This window comes from Chamaea fasciata, unplaced genomic scaffold (assembly GCF_029207755.1).
Source record: "Chamaea fasciata isolate MVZ Bird 193981 ecotype frontalis unplaced genomic scaffold, bChaFas1.0.hap1 SCAF_31, whole genome shotgun sequence".
Taxonomy (NCBI): domain Eukaryota; kingdom Metazoa; phylum Chordata; class Aves; order Passeriformes; family Sylviidae; genus Chamaea; species Chamaea fasciata.
Genome location: NW_027094116.1, coordinates 2,575,005 through 2,592,824, shown reverse-complemented (window position 1 = coordinate 2,592,824; position 17,820 = coordinate 2,575,005). Strand labels below are relative to the sequence as shown.

Below are 17,820 nucleotides of genomic sequence, written 5' to 3'. Positions count from 1 at the left end.
CAGGTTGGATTTCACAGCCCCAGGTGGGAATTTGGGAGGCCCCAAGTGGGGTCTGGGCAGCCCCAGGTGGCTCCTTGGACTCTTGGATCCTTCTGCTGCTGCTCCACCTGCCTCATTCCCGCCCATCCCACCCGGACCTGAAGGAGCAGGACACGCTGGAAAGGGGGAACAGTTTACTGTGCAACTTACAAAACAGGGGACAGGGACACGACAGGTGACCCAGGAGGGGCTCAGAGCCCCCCCCCGGTGTCCCCTCACCTGCCGCAGGCGGCGCAGGTGCGTCGCTGGGCCCTCACTCCTGCGTCTCCATGCTCTCCTCCTCCTCGCCCGCCGCCGGCTCCTCCTGGTTCTCCTCCTCCTCCTCCCCTTCCTTCTTCTCCGGGGGTTTCTCGTACGCCTTCTCCGACGGCGTCACGATCACCCCGTCCCACGTGGACATCTCGGAGGCCAGGTCTGCCCCGAGAGGTGACCCTGGGGCACCTGCTGGGGGAGCCCAGCCCCGTCCCTGCCCTGACGCGTTCCCCCCCCCAGCCCCACACTCACAGCTGGCGTCACCCTCCTGTCCCAGGATTTTCCGGTATCCCCCGTGGGAGAGGATGCGGACCAGGGTCTGGGCGGTGTAGCACACCATGTCCTGGGGACAGGGACGGCTCAGGGCGGGGCCAGGGACATGCCCGCAGGTGTCCCCTGCCCTTCGGGGAGCCCTCCTGACCTGCTGCTCCAGCGTCATGACGGTGTGCACGCGGAAATTGCCGCTCTCGCAGGGATCCGTGATGCCGACGGAGCCGGGCAGGAAGAGCCCGGCCGCCAGGATCTGCAGGCAGCGCCTGCAACGGGACGGTCTGGGTTCAAAACTGGGCTCTCCCGGCTAAACCACCACCGGGAAATCCCAGCTGGATGAGCTGGCTGTATCCCCCAGGCAGCCCGCCAGGTTCCAGAGCTTTCACGGGGAATTCCTGCAGTGGGAATTCCTGGCACGGACCTGTAGGCGATGTTGAGGGCCAGGGGCTGCCGGGTGGGGTTGTTCATCACGGCGTAGTGGCCCTGCAGGGGGAAAGGAGCAGGGGTTGGGGCAGGAGGAATGGAGGAATCCCAGCCTGGGGTAAGGATCGGGATGGGGATCAGCACCAGCAGATCCAGGATCCAGGGCGTGAGCGGCTCGAAGCCGGGGAAGCGAATCCTCAGGTCCTTGAGCAGGCGGATCAGAACCTTCACCCTGGGGCAGAGGCAGCAGGAGGGTCAGTCCCAGGCCAGGACAGCTCTCCGCATCTTTGGGAACCGGGATTTGGATCCAGCCCCGGATCACACCCCGGGCTCGGCACGCACGTGGACTGCGAGGCGTTCTCCTCGAACCAGCGCGCGTGCCGGATGGCGGCCAGGGCGCTCTGCAGCACCTTGATGTCCACTGCAGGAGGAAGAAACTCCCGTTATTCCCGCTCTTCCCGGGGTACTGGGCAGGGCGGGGACACGCGCGGGCGCTCACGGTGCAGCTCCGGGTCCAGCTTGCGCAGGTTGGGCGGCACCGTGGTGATCAGGATCTTCACTGTGGCGTCGGCCGAGCTGATCTCGAAGCCGGTCTCGTTGGTCAGCATGGTCAGGACTGCGGGGAAAGGCCGGGAATTCCGCCTGGAGGGGCTGGGAATCCCCACGGGAAGGAGCCCGCACTGCCCTGGAGCACGGCCTCACCTTCGCTGGGGTCCTGTGCCCGCAGGCTCTCCACCACCTTGTTCCCCAGGGCTGCCACGGCCTCCACTGCGAAAGGAGAAGGGGAAGGAGGAGCAGGAGAAGGGTTGGGAGCAGGAGAAGAAGGAAAAGGAGCAGCAGAAGGGTTGGGAGCAGCCCCGGCGCCCAGGCCCGCCCCGATCCCGCCCCGCTGGCACTCACAGGTGGGCAGGATCTTCAGGATCACCACCAGGTCGGCCACGTTGTGCCCCGTCGTCATCGTCCCCTTCTTGTAGGAGCCCACCTGGCGAACCTCCTCGATTTGCTGGCGGAGAAACGGCCCCAAAATCCCGGGAATTCAACCCGCGTGCCGTGTTTGGGGTAGGGGGGGGCCAGCAGCATCTTCCCAGCTCCAGCTCATCCACATCTCCCAAGCCCTGCACTCACCACTTCAAACGTTCCCGGGGCCACGATCAGGTTGTCAATAACGTTATTGATCTTGGTCACCAGGGACAGGATGGAAGCCTGGGGATGAACGGGACAGGGGTTACGCAGGGACAGTCCCCACGTTATCCTCCACAGAACCCCTCCAGGGTGATTATTGCAGAGAACTAATTGATTTCGAGGCCACTCCTGAGGAATTTCGGGTTCCCCCAAGCCCCATCCCGAGGAGCTGGGGGAGTTTTGGGCACGGCACCTGCTCGGCAGCAGTGGGAGCCAGGTCCTGGTTCCTCTTGAGCAGGGCTTCACTGAAGGCTGTCTCGTCTGCTGCGGGTTTGACCCGGGGAAACGCCATCTCACACTGGAATGGGACAGAATTCCCACCTGGATTTCATCCCCCGGCACAATTCCACCTTTGTTTTAGCCTACAAAAGCTCCACAGGTGCCCAGGGGCTCCCACCTGTGCGGCTCCAGAGGGTTTTGTTAACTCCATTAAGAATTTATTAATTTAACTCCTTAACCCTCCTTTTGTCTGCAGCCACAGGGCCTCGGAGTCACCTGTCCAGGGGGCAGAAACTCGGGGAATTTGGGAGGAGGGAATGATTTCCTCCTGGGAAAGGTGGGAAACAGGTACGTGAACACCTGAGGGGAGCGACAGGTATGGGCATCACCCCAAGCTCAGTCCAGGGATTATTATAATCCCCAAAAACCCCAACCCTGGAATGATTTGTAACCTCAGTCCAGGGATTTCTCTGTTATAAATCCCAGAAATTCCAACCCTGGAATGATTTGTGTCATTACTCCTCGGCTGGGTTCCATCATCCCGTTCCCAAACCTGGGCGGTTTTTTTACTGAGCCAACAGCGTTCTTAGGGAATTCATTCAGACCGCGAGAAATCAGGGATGGGGGGGATCGTTAATCCTGGAAAAAGTCCTGGAAAATTCCCGGGAATCGCTCTCGGGCCAGGGGTTACTCACCACATAGAAGTCGAAGGGGATGTGGGGCACAAAGGGCCGGAACCTGCAGGGCAGAGAAAACCCCAAATTCATTCCCCGGGCCCCGCGGATCCCCCCCCCCCGGTCACGACACGGTGCTGTCGCGACATGCGGACAGGCAGCAGCGCCGGGACTCGCCTGGAACCGAAGCGGCCGCCACGGCCGCGGCCTCGATCGCCCCTGCGGGGAGAGAACGGCGGTGACGGTGACGGTGACGGTGACGGGGGGCTCCGGTCCCCGGGCCGCTTCCCCCGGTGCTCCCCCGGTTTGGGTCCCGGTCCCGCCGCCCCCCGGTTCCTCTTGCTGCTGATCCCCCCGGTTGTTCTCCCCGCTCCCGCCGGTCTCCTCCCGTTCCCCCATCCCACCCGCCGTTCCCGCGGCCCCCCGCTCCCGGTCTCTCCCCGGTGCCCCCGTGGTCCCTCCCGGTCCCGGTTCTCCCTCCATTTCCCCCGTTCCTCCCGGGATCCCCCCGGGATCCCCCCGGTTCCTCCCGCTCCCGCTCAGGTCTCGGTGCCTCCCCGGTGCCGGTCCCGGTGGTCCCGGTGGTCCCGGTGTCCCCGGTGTCCCCGGTGTCCCCACCTCATGTCGCCGCCGCTCCCGACAATGAAGCGCCGCTCGCAGACCCCGCAGCAACCCGCCCTCCCATTGGCCGCCGCTGTCCCCGCGCCCACCCTCCGCGGGCGCTGCGCCTGCGGCCATTGGTGGAGCGCCGCGTCAATCGAGGCGGGGAGCGGCCAATTGCGGCGCGGGCTCCGCGGACGGGCGCGCGGCGCCGCGGTTATAGCAACCGCCGGCAGGGGGCGGAGTGCCGCAGCAGAGTGGCGCAGCGGGAGCGTGCTGGGCCCATAACCCAGAGGTCGATGGATCGAAACCATCCTCTGCTAACGCGCAATTTTTCCCTCCCCTCTCGACTCCACGCGAGGTTTGTTTTGCTCGTTAACATTTATTTTTATTTGCTGCATTGGTTTCTTAACGCTTTTTCGCGCTTGTCCCGCGCGGAGAGTGGGCGGCTGCGCGGGGTTGCCAGGGGTGTCACGGGTGTCGCCCACCCGCGTCCCCGAGCGCCGCGCGCGCCCACGGGAGCTGCGGGCGCGCCGTGGCCGGATCATCGCGCGCGTCCCCGCAACCGAGTGTGTCCCCAGGCTCTGCCCGTGTCCCCCCGTGCGCTGCCAGTGTCCCCAGCAGCACCCCAACCCCCGAGTGGCATCTCCGGCGTCACCCCCCGCTGCCGTGGGGCTGCCGCCACCCCTCCGCGGGCCAGAACCTCCCACGCAGGTGGGGCCCAGAGGTGTCCGAGGCCCCCCGAGTCCCCCAGGGCTGCGTGGGGCCAGCCTGGGATCCGTGGGTCGGCGTGTCTGTCCCCTGCACAGCCTAATGAGTTTATGGGTTCTCAGCACCCCACGCGTGACCGGGTCAGCAGCGGCCCCCGCGCGGTGACGGCGGCCGGGACCCAGCGCAGGGAGGGGACACATCCCCGCACATCTTCCCCCCCCGCACCCCACGCCCCGTCCCACCGCCCCACGGGTGGGAACGTCCCCACCCACCAGCGGGCGGCCCCATCCGCCGCCCATCCCGGCTGGAATGCCGCGGGGGGGGGGGAGCGGGCAGGAAGGAGTTAAGCTCGGTGTGGATGATAACGGCCCTTTGTGTCACCAGTGGGGGCGGCGAGCAAGGGCTCAGCCCCGCCGTGGGCGGGGGGGGGGGCGGTTGGAAGCCACTCTCCGTCCGTGGGCGATGCCGGCGGCGCTGGCCCCGCTGCTGGCCCCGCTGCTGGCCCCGCTGCTGGCCCTGCTCCCGGCCGCGGGGACGACCCCGGCCCCGCTGACCCTCGCCGTGGTGCTGCCCCAGCGCAACCTCACCTACCCGTGGGCTTGGCCGCGCGTGGGACCCGCCGTGCGCTTGGCCGCGGCCGCCGTCAACTCCCGGCGGGATCTGCTGCCCGGCTTCACCCTGGGCTGGGTGTTCGGCGACAGCGAGGATCGCCACGGCGTGTGCTCGGAAATGGCCGCGCCGCTGGTGGCCGTGGACCTGCGGCTCGCCCATCAGCCCGCCGCCTTTCTGGGGCCGGGGTGCGTCTACACGGCGGCGCCGGTGGCCCGCTTCACCAGCCACTGGCGGCTGCCGCTGCTCACGGCCGGGGCCGAGGCTCACGGCTTCGACGACAAGAGCGAGGAGTTCGCCCTGACCACCCGCGCCGGCCCCAGCCACCGCAAACTGGGCGAACTGGGCGTGCAGCTGCACCGGCGCTTCAACTGGACGCGGCGGGCGCTGCTGGTGTACTGGGACGAGCGGGTGGACGACCGGCCCTATTACTTCGCCGCCGAGGGTTTGTACGTGCAGCTGCCCACCCTGCGCAACCTGACGGTCATGGACGTCGTGTTCCGCGACGGCGGCAACTTCTCCTTCATCATCCAGGAGATCAAGGCGAAGGGGCGCAGTGAGTGCCGGGGGCGGCGGGGACGGCGGGGACAGCGGGGCGGGCGGGGGGACGGGGACCGGGCGGTGCACGGCCCCACACGGGAGAGCACAGCCCCACAGAGGGTGTGAACAGCCCCACACGGGAGTGAACAGCCCCACAGAGGGTGTGAACAGCCCCACAGAGGGTGTGAACAGCCCCACACGGGAGTGAACAGCCCCACACAGGAGTGAACAGCTTCACAGGAGTGAACAGCCCCACACAGGAGTGAACAGCCCCACAGAGGGTGTGAACAGCCCCACACGGGAGTGAACAGCCCCACACAGGAGTGAACAGCCCCACAGAGGGTGTGAACAGCCCCACGCAGGAGTGAACAGCCCCACAGAGGGTGTGAACAGCCCCACGCAGGAGTGAACAGCCCCACACGGGAGTGAACAGCCCCACACAGGAGTGAACAGCCCCACAGAGGGTGTGAACAGCCCCACACGGGAGTGAACAGCCCCACACAGGAGTGAACAGCCCCACAGAGGGTGTGAACAGCCCCACACGGGAGTGAACAGCCCCACACAGGAGTGAACAGCCCCACAGAGGGTGTGAACAGCCCCACACAGGAGTGAACAGCCCCACAGAGGGTGTGAACAGCCCCACACGGGAGTGAACAGCCCCACACAGGAGTGAACAGCCCCACAGAGAGTGTGAACAGCCCCACGCAGGAGTGAATAGCCCCACACAGGAGTGAACAGCCCCACGCAGGAGTACCCAGCCCCACATGGGAGTGAAGAGCTTCACATGAGAGTGAACAGCCACTCACAAGAGTGAACAGCCCCACGCAGGAGTGAACAGCCCCACACGGGAGTGAACAGCCCCACATGGGAGAGCACAGCCCCACACGGGAGTGTACAGCCCCACACAGGAGAAAACAGCCCCACACAGGAGTGAACAGCCCCACAGAGGGTGTGAACAGCCCCACACGGGAGTGAACAGCCCCACACAGGAGTGAACAGCCCCACACAGGAGTGAACAGCTTCACAGGAGTGAACAGCCCCACACAGGAGTGAACAGCCCCACAGAGGGTGTGAACAGCCCCACACGGGAGTGAACAGCCCCACACAGGAGTGAACAGCCCCACAGAGGGTGTGAACAGCCCCACGCAGGAGTGAACAGCCCCACAGAGGGTGTGAACAGCCCCACGCAGGAGTGAACAGCCCCACACGGGAGTGAACAGCCCCACACAGGAGTGAACAGCCCCACAGAGGGTGTGAACAGCCCCACACGGGAGTGAACAGCCCCACACAGGAGTGAACAGCCCCACAGAGGGTGTGAACAGCCCCACACGGGAGTGAACAGCCCCACACAGGAGTGAACAGCCCCACAGAGGGTGTGAACAGCCCCACACGGGAGTGAACAGCCCCACACAGGAGTGAACAGCCCCACAGAGGGTGTGAACAGCCCCACACAGGAGTGAACAGCCCCACAGAGGGTGTGAACAGCCCCACACGGGAGTGAACAGCCCCACACAGGAGTGAACAGCCCCACAGAGAGTGTGAACAGCCCCACGCAGGAGTGAATAGCCCCACACAGGAGTGAACAGCCCCACGCAGGAGTACCCAGCCCCACATGGGAGTGAAGAGCTTCACATGAGAGTGAACAGCCACTCACAAGAGTGAACAGCCCCACGCAGGAGTGAACAGCCCCACACGGGAGTGAACAGCCCCACATGGGAGAGCACAGCCCCACACGGGAGTGTACAGCCCCACACAGGAGAAAACAGCCCCACACAGGAGTGAACAGCCCCACAGAGGGTGTGAACAGCCCCACACGGGAGTGAACAGCCCCACACAGGAGTGAACAGCCCCACACGAGAGAGCACAGCCCCACACGGGGGTGAACAGCCCCACACGGGAGAGCACAGCCCCACACGGGAGTGAACAGCCCCACACGGGAGAGCACAGCCCCACACGGGAGTGAACAGCCCCACACGGGAGAGCACAGCCCCACACGGGTGTGAACAGCCCCACGCAGGAGTGTACAGCCCCACACGGGAGTGAACAGCCCCACACGGGAGTGAACAGCCCCACACGGGAGAGCACAGCCCCACGCGGGAGTGTACAGCCCCACACGGGAGTGAACAGCCCCACACGGGAGAGCACAGCCCCACGCAGGAGTACCCAGCCCCACACGGGAGAGCACAGCCCCACACGGGAGTGAACAGCCCCACACGGGAGAGCACAGCCCCACACGGGAGAGCACAGCCCCACAACCCCACCCATTGCCCGCGGGTGTGCCAGGCTGGGCACGGCTGTCTGTGCACGGGTGCCCATGGCCATACATGGCTGTGCACAACTTTACAGGGGTGTTCACAGCTGCCCACGGGTGTTCCCGGCTGTGCCCGACTTCACACGGAGCTGTCACGGGTGCCCACAGGCGTTCGTGGGCAGACACGGCCGTGCACAACTTCACGGGGGCGTTTGCAGCTGTGCCCAGCTGTGCACCACTTCGCGGGGGGATTTTGTGTTTATTCACGGCAGGGCAGAGGTTTTCCGTGGCCAGGCAGGGCTGTGCACGGCTGTACACGGGGCTCCTGTGGCTGTGCATGGCTGTACACGGGGGCCCCGTGGGTGTGCACGGCTGTGCGTGGCTGTTCATGGCTGGTCACAGGTGTCACAGCTGCACACGTCTGCACACAGCTGCACACGGGTGTTCATGGTTGTTCAAGGCTGTTCACGGCTGTTTGTGGTTGTTCATGGCTGTTCACGGCTGTTTGTGGTTGTTCATGGCTGTTCATGGCTGTTTGTGGTTGTTTGTGGTTGTTCATGGCTGTTCACGGCTGTTTGTGGTTGTTCATGGCTGTTCATGGCTGTTTGTGGTTGTTTGTGGTTGTTCATGGCTGTTCATGGCTGTTTGTGGTTGTTTGTGGTTGTTCATGGCTGTTCGTGGCTGTTTGTGGTTGTTTGTGGTTGTTCAAGGCTGTTCACGGCTGTTTGTGGTTGTTCACGGCTGTTCATGGCTGATCACAGTTGTTTACAGTTGTTCACGACTGTTCACAGTTGTTCATGACTGTTCATGGTTGTTCATGGCTGTTTGTGGTTGTTCATGGCTGTTCATGGCTGTTCACAGTTGTTTGTGGTTGTTCATGGCTGTTCACAGTTGTTCATGGCTGTTCATGGCTGTTCACAGTTGTTAACAGCTGTTCATCCCTGCTCACAGTTGTTCATGACTGCACACCGTTGATCACAGTCATTCACGGCTGCTCACGGCTGTTCATGGTTATTTATGGCTGTTCACGGTTGTTCATGACCTGTACACCGTTAATCACAGTCCGCGGTTGTTCACAGTTGTTCACGGCTGTTCACGGCTGTACACCGTTAATCACAGTCGTTCATGGCTGTTCACGGTTGTTCACAGTTGTTCACGGCTGTTCACGGCTGTACACCGTTAATCACAGTCGTTCATGGTTGTTCATAGCTGTCCATGGCTGTCCATGGCTGTCCATGGCTGTTCATGGCTGTTCATGGTTGTTCACGGTTGTTCACGGTTGTTCACGGCTGCTCACGGCAGCACTCGGCTGTCACACCCCACACACCCCCAGGCTGCCCCTGCCCCACCCTGACCCCTCCGGACCCCCTGGACCCCCTGGACCCCTCCCCGCTCCGTGTCCCGCCGGGGTCTCCGGGTGTTGTCACCGGTCCCGGTGTCCCATGGAACCGCTCCAGCCCCGGGGGTGCCTTTGGAGGACCCGGGGGTGCATTTTGGGGCCCCGGGGGTTAATTTCGGGGCCCCGGGGGTGAATTTGGGGCCCCGGGGGTGTCAGGGCTGGAGGGCCCCGGGCGGTAGCCCCGGGGTCACGGTGTCGCCGGGAATCCATCAGGGCCGCGGGGAGGAGGAAACGGAGTCGGGAAAACAGGAAACCTGGGCCTGGCGCCGAGGGCAGCGCCGGGCAGGGCACGGGCCGGGCCGGGGGGGCCGGCAGCGGGGTCGGGACCCCCGCCCCGGGGGCAGCACCGGCCGGTCCCGAGTCACGGGACGGCCGCGGAGCCCCGGGGTGCGGGGCCGGGGACCCCCGGGGTGCGGGGCCGGCGTCTCCAGGGGTCTCCCGGGGCTGTTGGGGGTCTCGGCCCCCTCTCCCACAATGCCCAGGGACCCCCAGGATGTGGGGCTGGGGACCCCCGGGGTGCGGGGCCGGCGTCTCCGGGGGTCTCCCGGGGCTGTTGGGGGTCTCGGCCCCCTCTCCTACAACACCCAGGGACCCCCAGGATGTGGGGCTGGGGACCCCCGGGGTGTGGGGCTGTGACCCCTGTGACTCCAGGGCTCTCCCGGGGGTGTTGGGGGTCTCGGGCTCGGGTCAGACAATAACCAGGGACCCTCGGGGTTCAGGGTTGGGGTCTCCCGGGGCTGTTGGGGGTCTCGGCCCCCTCTCCCACGATACCCGGGGACCCCCGGGGTGCGGGGCCGGGGTCTGCGGGGCTCCCCCGCTCCAAGGGCCGTGTCCCCCGCAGTCGTGTACGTGTGCTGCGCCCCGGACACGCTGCGGGAGCTGATGCTGCAGGCCGAGCGCGAGGGGCTCACGGGCGGCGACTTCGCCTTCTTCTACATCGACACGCTGGGCGCCAGCCTGCAGGGGGCGCGCTTCCCCGAGCCCCGCCGGCCCTGGCGCCGCGGGGACGCGCACGACGCCCGCGCCCGCCGCGCCTTCCAGGTGAGCGGGGGGGGGGGGCGGGGACACGGCCAGGTGGGCACAGGCGGTCCCAGGTGGGCACAGGGACACGGCCAGGTGGGCACAGGCGGTCCCAGGTGGGCACAGGGACACGGCCAGGTGGGCACAGGCGGCCCCAGGTGGGCACAGGGACACAGCCAGGTGGGCACACGCACGCCCAGGTGGGCACGGGCACACCCAGGTGGGCACGGGCCCCCCGGCGGGTCGGGGCCGCCCCCCAGCGCTGTCCCCGCCGCAGGCCGTCACCATCATCACCTACAAGGAGCCCGAGAACGCCGAGTACCGGCCCTTCCTGCAGCGCCTCCGGGAGGAGGCGCGCGAACATTTCAACTTCTCCGTGCGCGACGGACTGGTGGGGACCGGCAAGGGCGGGGGCAGCGCTGGGGGACACGGGGACAGAGGGGACACGGGGACACGGGGACAGAGGGGACACGGGGACAACGGGGACAGAGGGGACACGGGGACAGAGGGGACACGGGGACACGGGGACAGAGGGGAGAGCGGGGACACGGGGACAGAGGGGACAGCGGGGACAGCGGGGACACGGGGACAGCCGCGACACGGGGACAGAGGGGAGAGCGGGGACAGAGGGGACAGCGGGGACAGAGGGGACACGGGGACAGAGGGGACAGCGGGGACACGGGGACAGAGGGGACAGAGGGGACAGTGGGGACACGGGGACAGCGGGGACAGAGGGGACAGAGGGGACAGCGGGGACAGAGGGGACACGGGGACACGGGGACAGAGGGGACACGGGGACAGCGGGGACAGCGGGGACACGGGAACAGCGGGGACAACGGGGACAGTGGGGACACGGGGACACGAGGACAGCGGGGACAGCGGGGACAGAGGCGACAGCGTGTACACGGGGACAGCAGGGACAGCAGGGACACGGGGACAGAGGGGACACGGGGCGGAGCGGGGGACAGTGGGGACACAGGGATACGGGGACACAGGGTGCAGCCGGAGCTGCCGGGGGTCACAGGATGGACCCGGGGGCGGCACCCCCCGGCCGTGCGCTGTCCCCGAGCCGTCGCCGTGTCCCCAGATGAATTTCATCGCCGCCGCCTTCCACGACGCGGTGCTGCTCTACGCCCAGGCCCTGAACGAGACCCTGGAGCGCGGCGGCTCCGTCGGCGACGCCTCGGCCATCACCCGCCAGATGTGGAACCGAACCTTCCACGGTGAGCGCGCCCCGGCCCCGGCCCCGGCCCAGCCCCAGTCCCAGGTGACATTTTGGGGCCCCAGCCGGCCCCCCGGCGCCCCCCCAGCCCCTCCCCGTGCCCCCCCCAGGTGTCACCGGCTTCCTGAAGATCGACGAGCAGGGGGACCGCGAGAGCGACTACTCGCTGTGGGACATGGACCCCGAGCACGGGAACTTCCAGGTGAGCCCCGCCGTGGGGCGGGGCGGGGGGGGCTCCGGGGGCTTCCCCCCACCCACTCCTTGTGCCCCCCAACCCCGCCCCAAAGGTCGTGGCCAACTACAACGGCACCACCAAGAAGATCCAGATGGTGCCGGGCCGGGAGTTCCACTGGCCGGGCAACGCCGTCCCGCCCGACGTGCCCCCGTGCGGCTTCGAGGGCACCGACCCCCGGTGCCGCAAAGGTGAGGGGTGGGGGGGCAGCCCCCAGACCCCCGCCCGGTTCCTCCCCCCGACCCCCCCGCGGGCCCTGAGCGCTCCCTGCTGTCCCCGGCAGCCTCGCTGACCACGCTGGAGGTCCTGTCGCTGGTGGTCAGCCTGATCCTCACGGCCATCACCGCCACCTCCTTCTTCATCTACAGGTGTGGGGGGGCCCGCGGGGCGGGCCGGGGGGCGCGGGGCGGGCCGGGGGGGGGGCCCGGGGGTCTCAGGAACCCCCTCCCCGGGCGCAGGAAGCTGCAGCTGGAGAACGAGCTGGCGGCCGAGCTGTGGCGGGTGCGCTGGGAGGACGTGCAGATGAGCAGCCTGGAGAAACACCTGCGGAGCGCCGGCAGCAAGCTCACCTTGTCCCTGGTGGGGACCGGGGGGACCGGGGGGACTGGGGGGACTGGGGGGACCGGGGGTATTCGGGGAGACAGGGGGGACGGGGGGGGACTGGGGGCATTCGGGGGGACTGGAGGGGCCAGGGGGGACCCGGGGGACACTCGGCGGGACCGGGGGGATAGGGGGAACAGGGGGGACCAGAGACTGGGGTCACCCCGTAGCCACACTCGGGATCCTGGGGACGGGGGTCACCCCACGGCCCCGCTCGGGGACTGGGGGGCCCGGGCTCACCGCACACCCCCGGCTCAGAGGGGCTCCAACTACGGCTCGCTGATGACGGCGGAGGGGCAGTTCCAGGTGTACGCCAAGACCGCCTATTACAAGGTACGGGGGCCGGGGGGGAGCCGGGGGGGGGGGACATTCCTCGCCGTGTCCCCACCGCCGTGTCCCCACCGCCGTGCCCCCCCAGGGTAACCTGGTGGCCGTCAAGCACGTGAACCGCAAACGCATCGAGCTGACGCGCAAGGTCCTGTTCGAGCTCAAACACGTACGTGGCGTGGGTGACCCCGGGGAGTGTCCCCGGGGCGGAGGGGGGGGGGGACACACGGCGGGACCCCCGCCCACCCCTCGCTGTCCCCCCTCCCGGCCCCCGGCAGATGAGGGACGTGCAGAACGAGCACCTGACGCGCTTCATCGGCGCCTGCACCGACCCGCCCAACATCTGCATCCTCACCGAGTACTGTCCCCGCGGGAGCCTCCAGGTGCGGCCGGGACCCCCCCCGGGGCCGTGGGGGACCGGGACCCCCCCCCGGGGCCGTGGGGGGACCGGGACCCCCCCCCCGGGGCCGCCCCTCACCCCCCGCGTCCCCCCAGGACATCCTGGAGAACGAGAGCATCACGCTGGACTGGATGTTCCGCTACTCCCTCACCCACGACATCGTCAAGGTACCGGTGACGTTCCCGGGGGGGTCCCCAACCCTGTGGGGGTCCCCAGCCCTGTGGGGGTCCCCAACCCTGTGGGGGTCCCCAACCCTGTGGGGGTCCGCATCCCACGGGGATCCCCCAATCCCACACGAAATTCCCTGTCCCGTGGGGGTCCCCATCCCATTGGGGTGCCCCACCCCACGGGTCTCCCCACCCCACAGCTCTCCCCACCCCACAGGTCTCCCCCACCCCACGGGTCTCCCCCACCCCACAGGATATTCCCACCCCACGGGTCTCCCCACCCCACAGGTCTCCCCCACCCCCCGGGCACCCCCCAGCCCCCCACGGCTCCGCGGTGCCCGGCCAGGCCCGAGCTCTCCGTGCCCCCCCAGGGGATGCAGTTCCTGCACAACGGGGTCATCGTGTCCCACGGGAACCTCAAGTCCTCCAACTGCGTGGTGGACTCGCGCTTCGTGCTCAAGATCACCGACTACGGCCTGGAGAGCTTCCGTGTGGCCCCCGACGCCGACGACACCCACGCGCTCTTCGCCAGTGAGAGACCCCCGACCCCAAAAAACGTCCCCGAAAGCGTCCCCTCTTCCCCCCCGGGCTGACCCTCGGTCCCCGGTGCCGCAGAGAAGCTGTGGACGGCGCCGGAGCTGCTGCGCGCGGAGGAGCCGCCGGCGCGGGGGACGCAGAAGGGCGACGTCTACAGCTTCGGCATCATCCTGCAGGAGATCGCCCTGCGCCGCGGCGTCTTCTACGTGGAGGGCGCCGACCTCAGCCCCAAAGGTCGGCGGGGACACGGCGGGGGGCGGCAGGACCGGCGGTGGGGATGGGTGTGGGGGTGGGTGGTGGGAGCCGTCCGTGGGGTCTGGGGCGTGTTGGTGGGTGGTCGGAGCCCGTGACGAGTTCTTGGAGCTTCTGACTAGTTCTTGGAGCTCCTGATGAGTTCCTGGACCCACTGAGGGGTTCTTGGACTCATCAGTGGATGGCTGGACTTGTTGATGGGTTCTTGGACCTGCTGAGGAGTCACTGGAACTGGCCGTTGGGTTTCTGGACCCGCGGATGGGTCCTTAGACCCACTGATGGTCTCTTGGACTCGTTGATGGCTTCTTGGACCTGGGGATGAATTACTGAACCAGCCAGTGGGTTTTTGGACCCATTAATGGGTTCTTGGACCTGCTGAGGAGTTACTGGGCCGGCCATTGGGTTTTGGCCCCAGTGATGGGTTTTTGGACCCATTACTGGGTTCCTGGCCCCAGTGATGGGTTTTTGGACACACTGATGGGTTCCTGGCCCCACTGACGAGCCCCCATGGGCGCCGTCCCCCTGACGGGTCCCCGTCCCCGCAGAGATCATCGAGCGGGTGAAGAGCGGGGAGCGGCCGAGCTTCCGGCCCTCGGCCAACGTGGGCTGTCACCTGGAGGAGCTGGGGCAGCTGATGCAGCACTGCTGGGCCGAGGACGTCCTGGAGCGCCCCGACTTCAACCACATCAAGGTCCAGCTGCGCAAGTTCAACAGGTGCCGGCGCGGGCCCCGAGCCACGGGCCGGAGGAGACCCCCAGGGAGGGTCCCCGGGCGGGAGGTGACCCCAGACAGGGTCCCAGGTGGGAGGTGACCCCAGAGAGGGTCCCAGGTGGGAGGTGACCTCAGAGAGGGTCCCGGGCCGGAGGTGACCCCAGAGAGGGTCCCGGGCCGGAGGTGACCCCGTCCCCGCAGGGAGAACAGCACCAACATCCTGGACAACCTGCTGTCCCGCATGGAGCAATACGCCAACAACCTGGAGGAGCTGGTGGAGGAGCGCACGCAGGCCTACCTGGAGGAGAAGCGCAAGGCCGAGGCCCTGCTCTACCAGATCCTGCCCCAGTGAGCTCCGGGGGGGGGTGGGGTGTCCTGGGGGGGTCACCTGGGGGTCCCCGCCCTCCCTGACCAAACCCCGTCCCGCAGCTCGGTGGCGGAGCAGCTGAAGCGGGGGGAGACGGTGCAGGCGGAGGCGTTCGACAGCGTCACCATCTACTTCAGCGACATCGTGGGCTTCACGGCGCTGTCGGCGCAGAGCACGCCCATGCAGGTGGTGACGCTGCTCAACGACCTCTACACCTGCTTCGACGCCATCATCGACAACTTCGACGTCTACAAGGTGGGAGGGGGCGCGGGGGGACGCTCGGGGACGGGGTGGGGGCATTGAGGGACAGGTGGGGGCGTTGAGGGACAGGTGTGGGCGTTGAGGGACAGGTGGGGGCACTGAGGGACAGGTGTGGGCGTTGAGGGACAAGTGTCCCCTCCAGTGTCCCCTCCAGTGTCCCCTCCAGGTGTCCCCTCCAGTGTCCCCTCCAGGTGACCCCTCAGTGTCCCCTCAGTGTCCCCTCCAGTGTCTCCTCCAGGTGTCCCCCCAGGTGACCCCTCCAGGTGTCCCTGTGCCCCGCCTCGGGCCGGGCACTCCGAGCCCCGCCGTTCCCGCCCTTCCCGGCGTTCCCGCCGTTCCCGCAGGTGGAGACCATCGGCGACGCGTACATGGTGGTGTCGGGGCTGCCGGTGCGGAACGGGCGGCTGCACGCGCGCGAGGTGGCGCGGATGGCGCTGGCGCTGCTCGACGCCGTCGGCTCCTTCCGCATCCGCCACCGGCCCCAGCAGCAGCTGGAGCTGCGCATCGGCATCCACACCGGTGGGAATGGGAATTCCGTGGGAATGGGAATAACGGGAATGGGAATGGGGAACGGGCATCGGCGTCCGCACCGGTGGGAACGGGGATTCCGTGGGAATGGGAATGGGAATGGACACAGGGACAGGGACAAGGGACAGGGACACAGGCAGAGGAGACGGGCGCTGGGCGCCCCCCTGGGCTCCTGGGAGGGGACAGTGGCGGCACAGGGGGACGGTGACCCCGCGGGGTGACAGCGGCGGTGGCACAGGGGGACGGTGACCCCGCGGGGTGACACCTGGTGACACGGCGGTGGCACCTGGTGACACGGCGGTGACGCGGGCGTCCCCGCAGGGCCGGTGTGCGCGGGGGTGGTGGGGCTGAAGATGCCGCGGTACTGCCTGTTCGGGGACACGGTGAACACGGCGTCGCGCATGGAGTCCAACGGAGAGCATGAGCTGGGGGGGCTCGGGGGGTCGGGGACACCCTGGGGACACCCGGGGACACCCCAGGGACACTCGGGGACACCCCCGGGTGCTGAGGGTCCCATGTCCCCCCAGCCCTGAAGATCCACATCTCGGAGGTGACCAAGGCCGTGCTGGAGGAATTCGGCAGCTTCGAGCTGGAGCTGCGGGGGGACGTGGAGATGAAGGTGAGTCCTGACCCCCCAAAACTGCCCCGACACCCCCAGAACTGCCCCGAGAACCCCCCAAAACCGCCCCCACACCCCCAAAACTTCCCCGAGAACCCCCAGAACTGCCCCGACACCCCCAAAACTGCCCCGAGAACCCCCAAAACTGCCCCGACACCCCCAAAACTGCCCCGACACCCCAAAACTGCCCCGACACCCCAGAACTGCCCCGACCCCCCCCGAACTGCCCCGACCCCCCAGAACTGCCCCGAGAACCCCCAAAACTGCCCCGAGAACCCCCAAAACTGCCCCGACACCCCAAAACTGCCCCGACACCCCAGACCAGCCCCGACCCCCCGGAACTGCCCCAAGACCCCAGAACTGCCCCGACCCCCCAGAACTGCCCTGACCCCAAACCCGACCTGCCCCGACCCCCCAGAACTGCCCTGACCCCCTTAGAACTGCCCCGAGACCCCCAGAACTGCCCCGAGACCCCCAGAACTGCCTCGATCCCAAACCCGACCTGCCCCGACCCCCCGCCCCAACGGGGACCCCCCGAGCCCCGGGGTACCCCCGGTCCATCCCCCCGCAGGGCAAGGGGAAGCTCAGGACCTACTGGCTGCTGGGGGAGCGCGGGAGCAGCACCCGGGGGTGACCCCCGGCCCCTCCGCACCCCAAAATGGGAAATCAGCACCCGGGGGTGACCCCCGGCCCCTCCGCACCCCAAAATGGGAAATCAGCACCCGGGGGTGACCCCCCCGCCCCTCCGCACCCCAAAATGGGAAATCAGCACCCGGGGGTGACCCCCCCGCCCCTCCGCACCCCAAAATGGGAAATCAGCACCCGGGGGTGACCCCCCCGCCCCTCCGCACCCCAAAATCCGCACCCGGAGCCCGCGGGGCACCACGACCACCGGCCGGGGGCTGGGGGCTCCCCCCGATCACCGCGCCCCCCGAACCGGCTCCGGGGGGGACAAGAGAGCTGGGGGGGCACGGGAGGGGTCCGGGGGGTCCGGGGGTCCGGGGGGCTCCCCCCGCCGCCGGGGGGGTCACGAGAGCTCTAATTTTTGTAATAAAGCTGCTGCGGACGCACTCGGGGGTCTCCGTGTTGGGGGGGGGGGGTCTGGGGGCGCAAGGGGGGTCCCCGAGGGGCTGCGGAAATTCGGGGGGGGGGGGGTCCGGGGGTCCCAGGGGTTCCCGGGAGTTCCCAGGAGGGTTCCCGGTGGTCCCGGTGGGTTCCCGGGCGTTTCCCGGTGGTCCCGGGGGTTTCCCGAGGTTCCCGGTGGTCCCGGGGGTTTCCCGAGGTTCCCGGTGGTCCCGGTGGGTTTCCTGGGGGTCCCGGGGGGTTCGGGGGGTTCCCGGTGGGTTCCCGGTGGGTTCCCGGTGGGTTCCCGGTGGGATTCCCGGGGTCCCGGGGGGTTCCCCCGCAC

The 17,820-nt window shown here is 67.8% G+C and overlaps 2 protein-coding genes and 1 non-coding gene across 6 annotated transcripts; 2 read left to right on the top strand and 1 right to left on the bottom strand.

Annotated features, from left to right (window-relative positions):
• Nucleotides 1-158: 158 nt before the first annotated feature.
• Nucleotides 159-3,727, bottom strand: ILF2 (interleukin enhancer binding factor 2). The gene is made up of 14 exons (XM_066206571.1): nucleotides 3,678-3,727; nucleotides 3,237-3,278; nucleotides 3,081-3,123; nucleotides 2,360-2,464; nucleotides 2,110-2,187; nucleotides 1,885-1,987; nucleotides 1,687-1,752; nucleotides 1,484-1,600; nucleotides 1,327-1,405; nucleotides 1,129-1,216; nucleotides 983-1,044; nucleotides 713-827; nucleotides 544-634; nucleotides 159-453 (listed from the first exon to the last, which is right to left on the bottom strand). The coding sequence occupies exons 1-14, from the start codon at nucleotides 3,680-3,682 to the stop codon at nucleotides 293-295; spliced, it is 1,155 nt and encodes a 384-aa protein (XP_066062668.1). The 5' UTR covers nucleotides 3,683-3,727; the 3' UTR covers nucleotides 159-292.
• A 183-nt stretch (nucleotides 3,728-3,910) lies between these two features.
• Nucleotides 3,911-3,982, top strand: TRNAM-CAU (transfer RNA methionine (anticodon CAU)). The gene has a single exon. It is a non-coding gene; the product is annotated as a tRNA-Met (tRNA).
• An 827-nt stretch (nucleotides 3,983-4,809) lies between these two features.
• NPR1 (natriuretic peptide receptor 1) lies at nucleotides 4,810-17,482 on the top strand. 4 transcript variants are annotated; one of them, XM_066206555.1, is made up of 21 exons: nucleotides 4,810-5,535; nucleotides 10,011-10,210; nucleotides 10,467-10,580; nucleotides 11,277-11,412; nucleotides 11,522-11,613; nucleotides 11,699-11,834; nucleotides 11,927-12,011; nucleotides 12,102-12,222; nucleotides 12,502-12,576; nucleotides 12,662-12,739; nucleotides 12,849-12,953; nucleotides 13,066-13,137; nucleotides 13,509-13,668; nucleotides 13,753-13,908; nucleotides 14,472-14,640; nucleotides 14,839-14,985; nucleotides 15,067-15,259; nucleotides 15,504-15,784; nucleotides 16,115-16,213; nucleotides 16,321-16,412; nucleotides 16,984-17,482. In XM_066206555.1, exons 1-21 carry the CDS (start codon nucleotides 4,833-4,835, stop codon nucleotides 17,142-17,144), a joined length of 3,375 nt encoding a protein of 1,124 aa, XP_066062652.1. In that variant the 5' UTR covers nucleotides 4,810-4,832; the 3' UTR covers nucleotides 17,145-17,482. The 4 variants fall into 4 exon arrangements, with proteins under 4 accessions (XP_066062652.1, XP_066062654.1, XP_066062653.1 ...); XM_066206557.1 differs by having other exon boundaries at nucleotides 15,610-15,784; nucleotides 16,984-17,137; XM_066206556.1 differs by lacking the exon at nucleotides 16,115-16,213.
• Nucleotides 17,483-17,820: the final 338 nt, after the last annotated feature.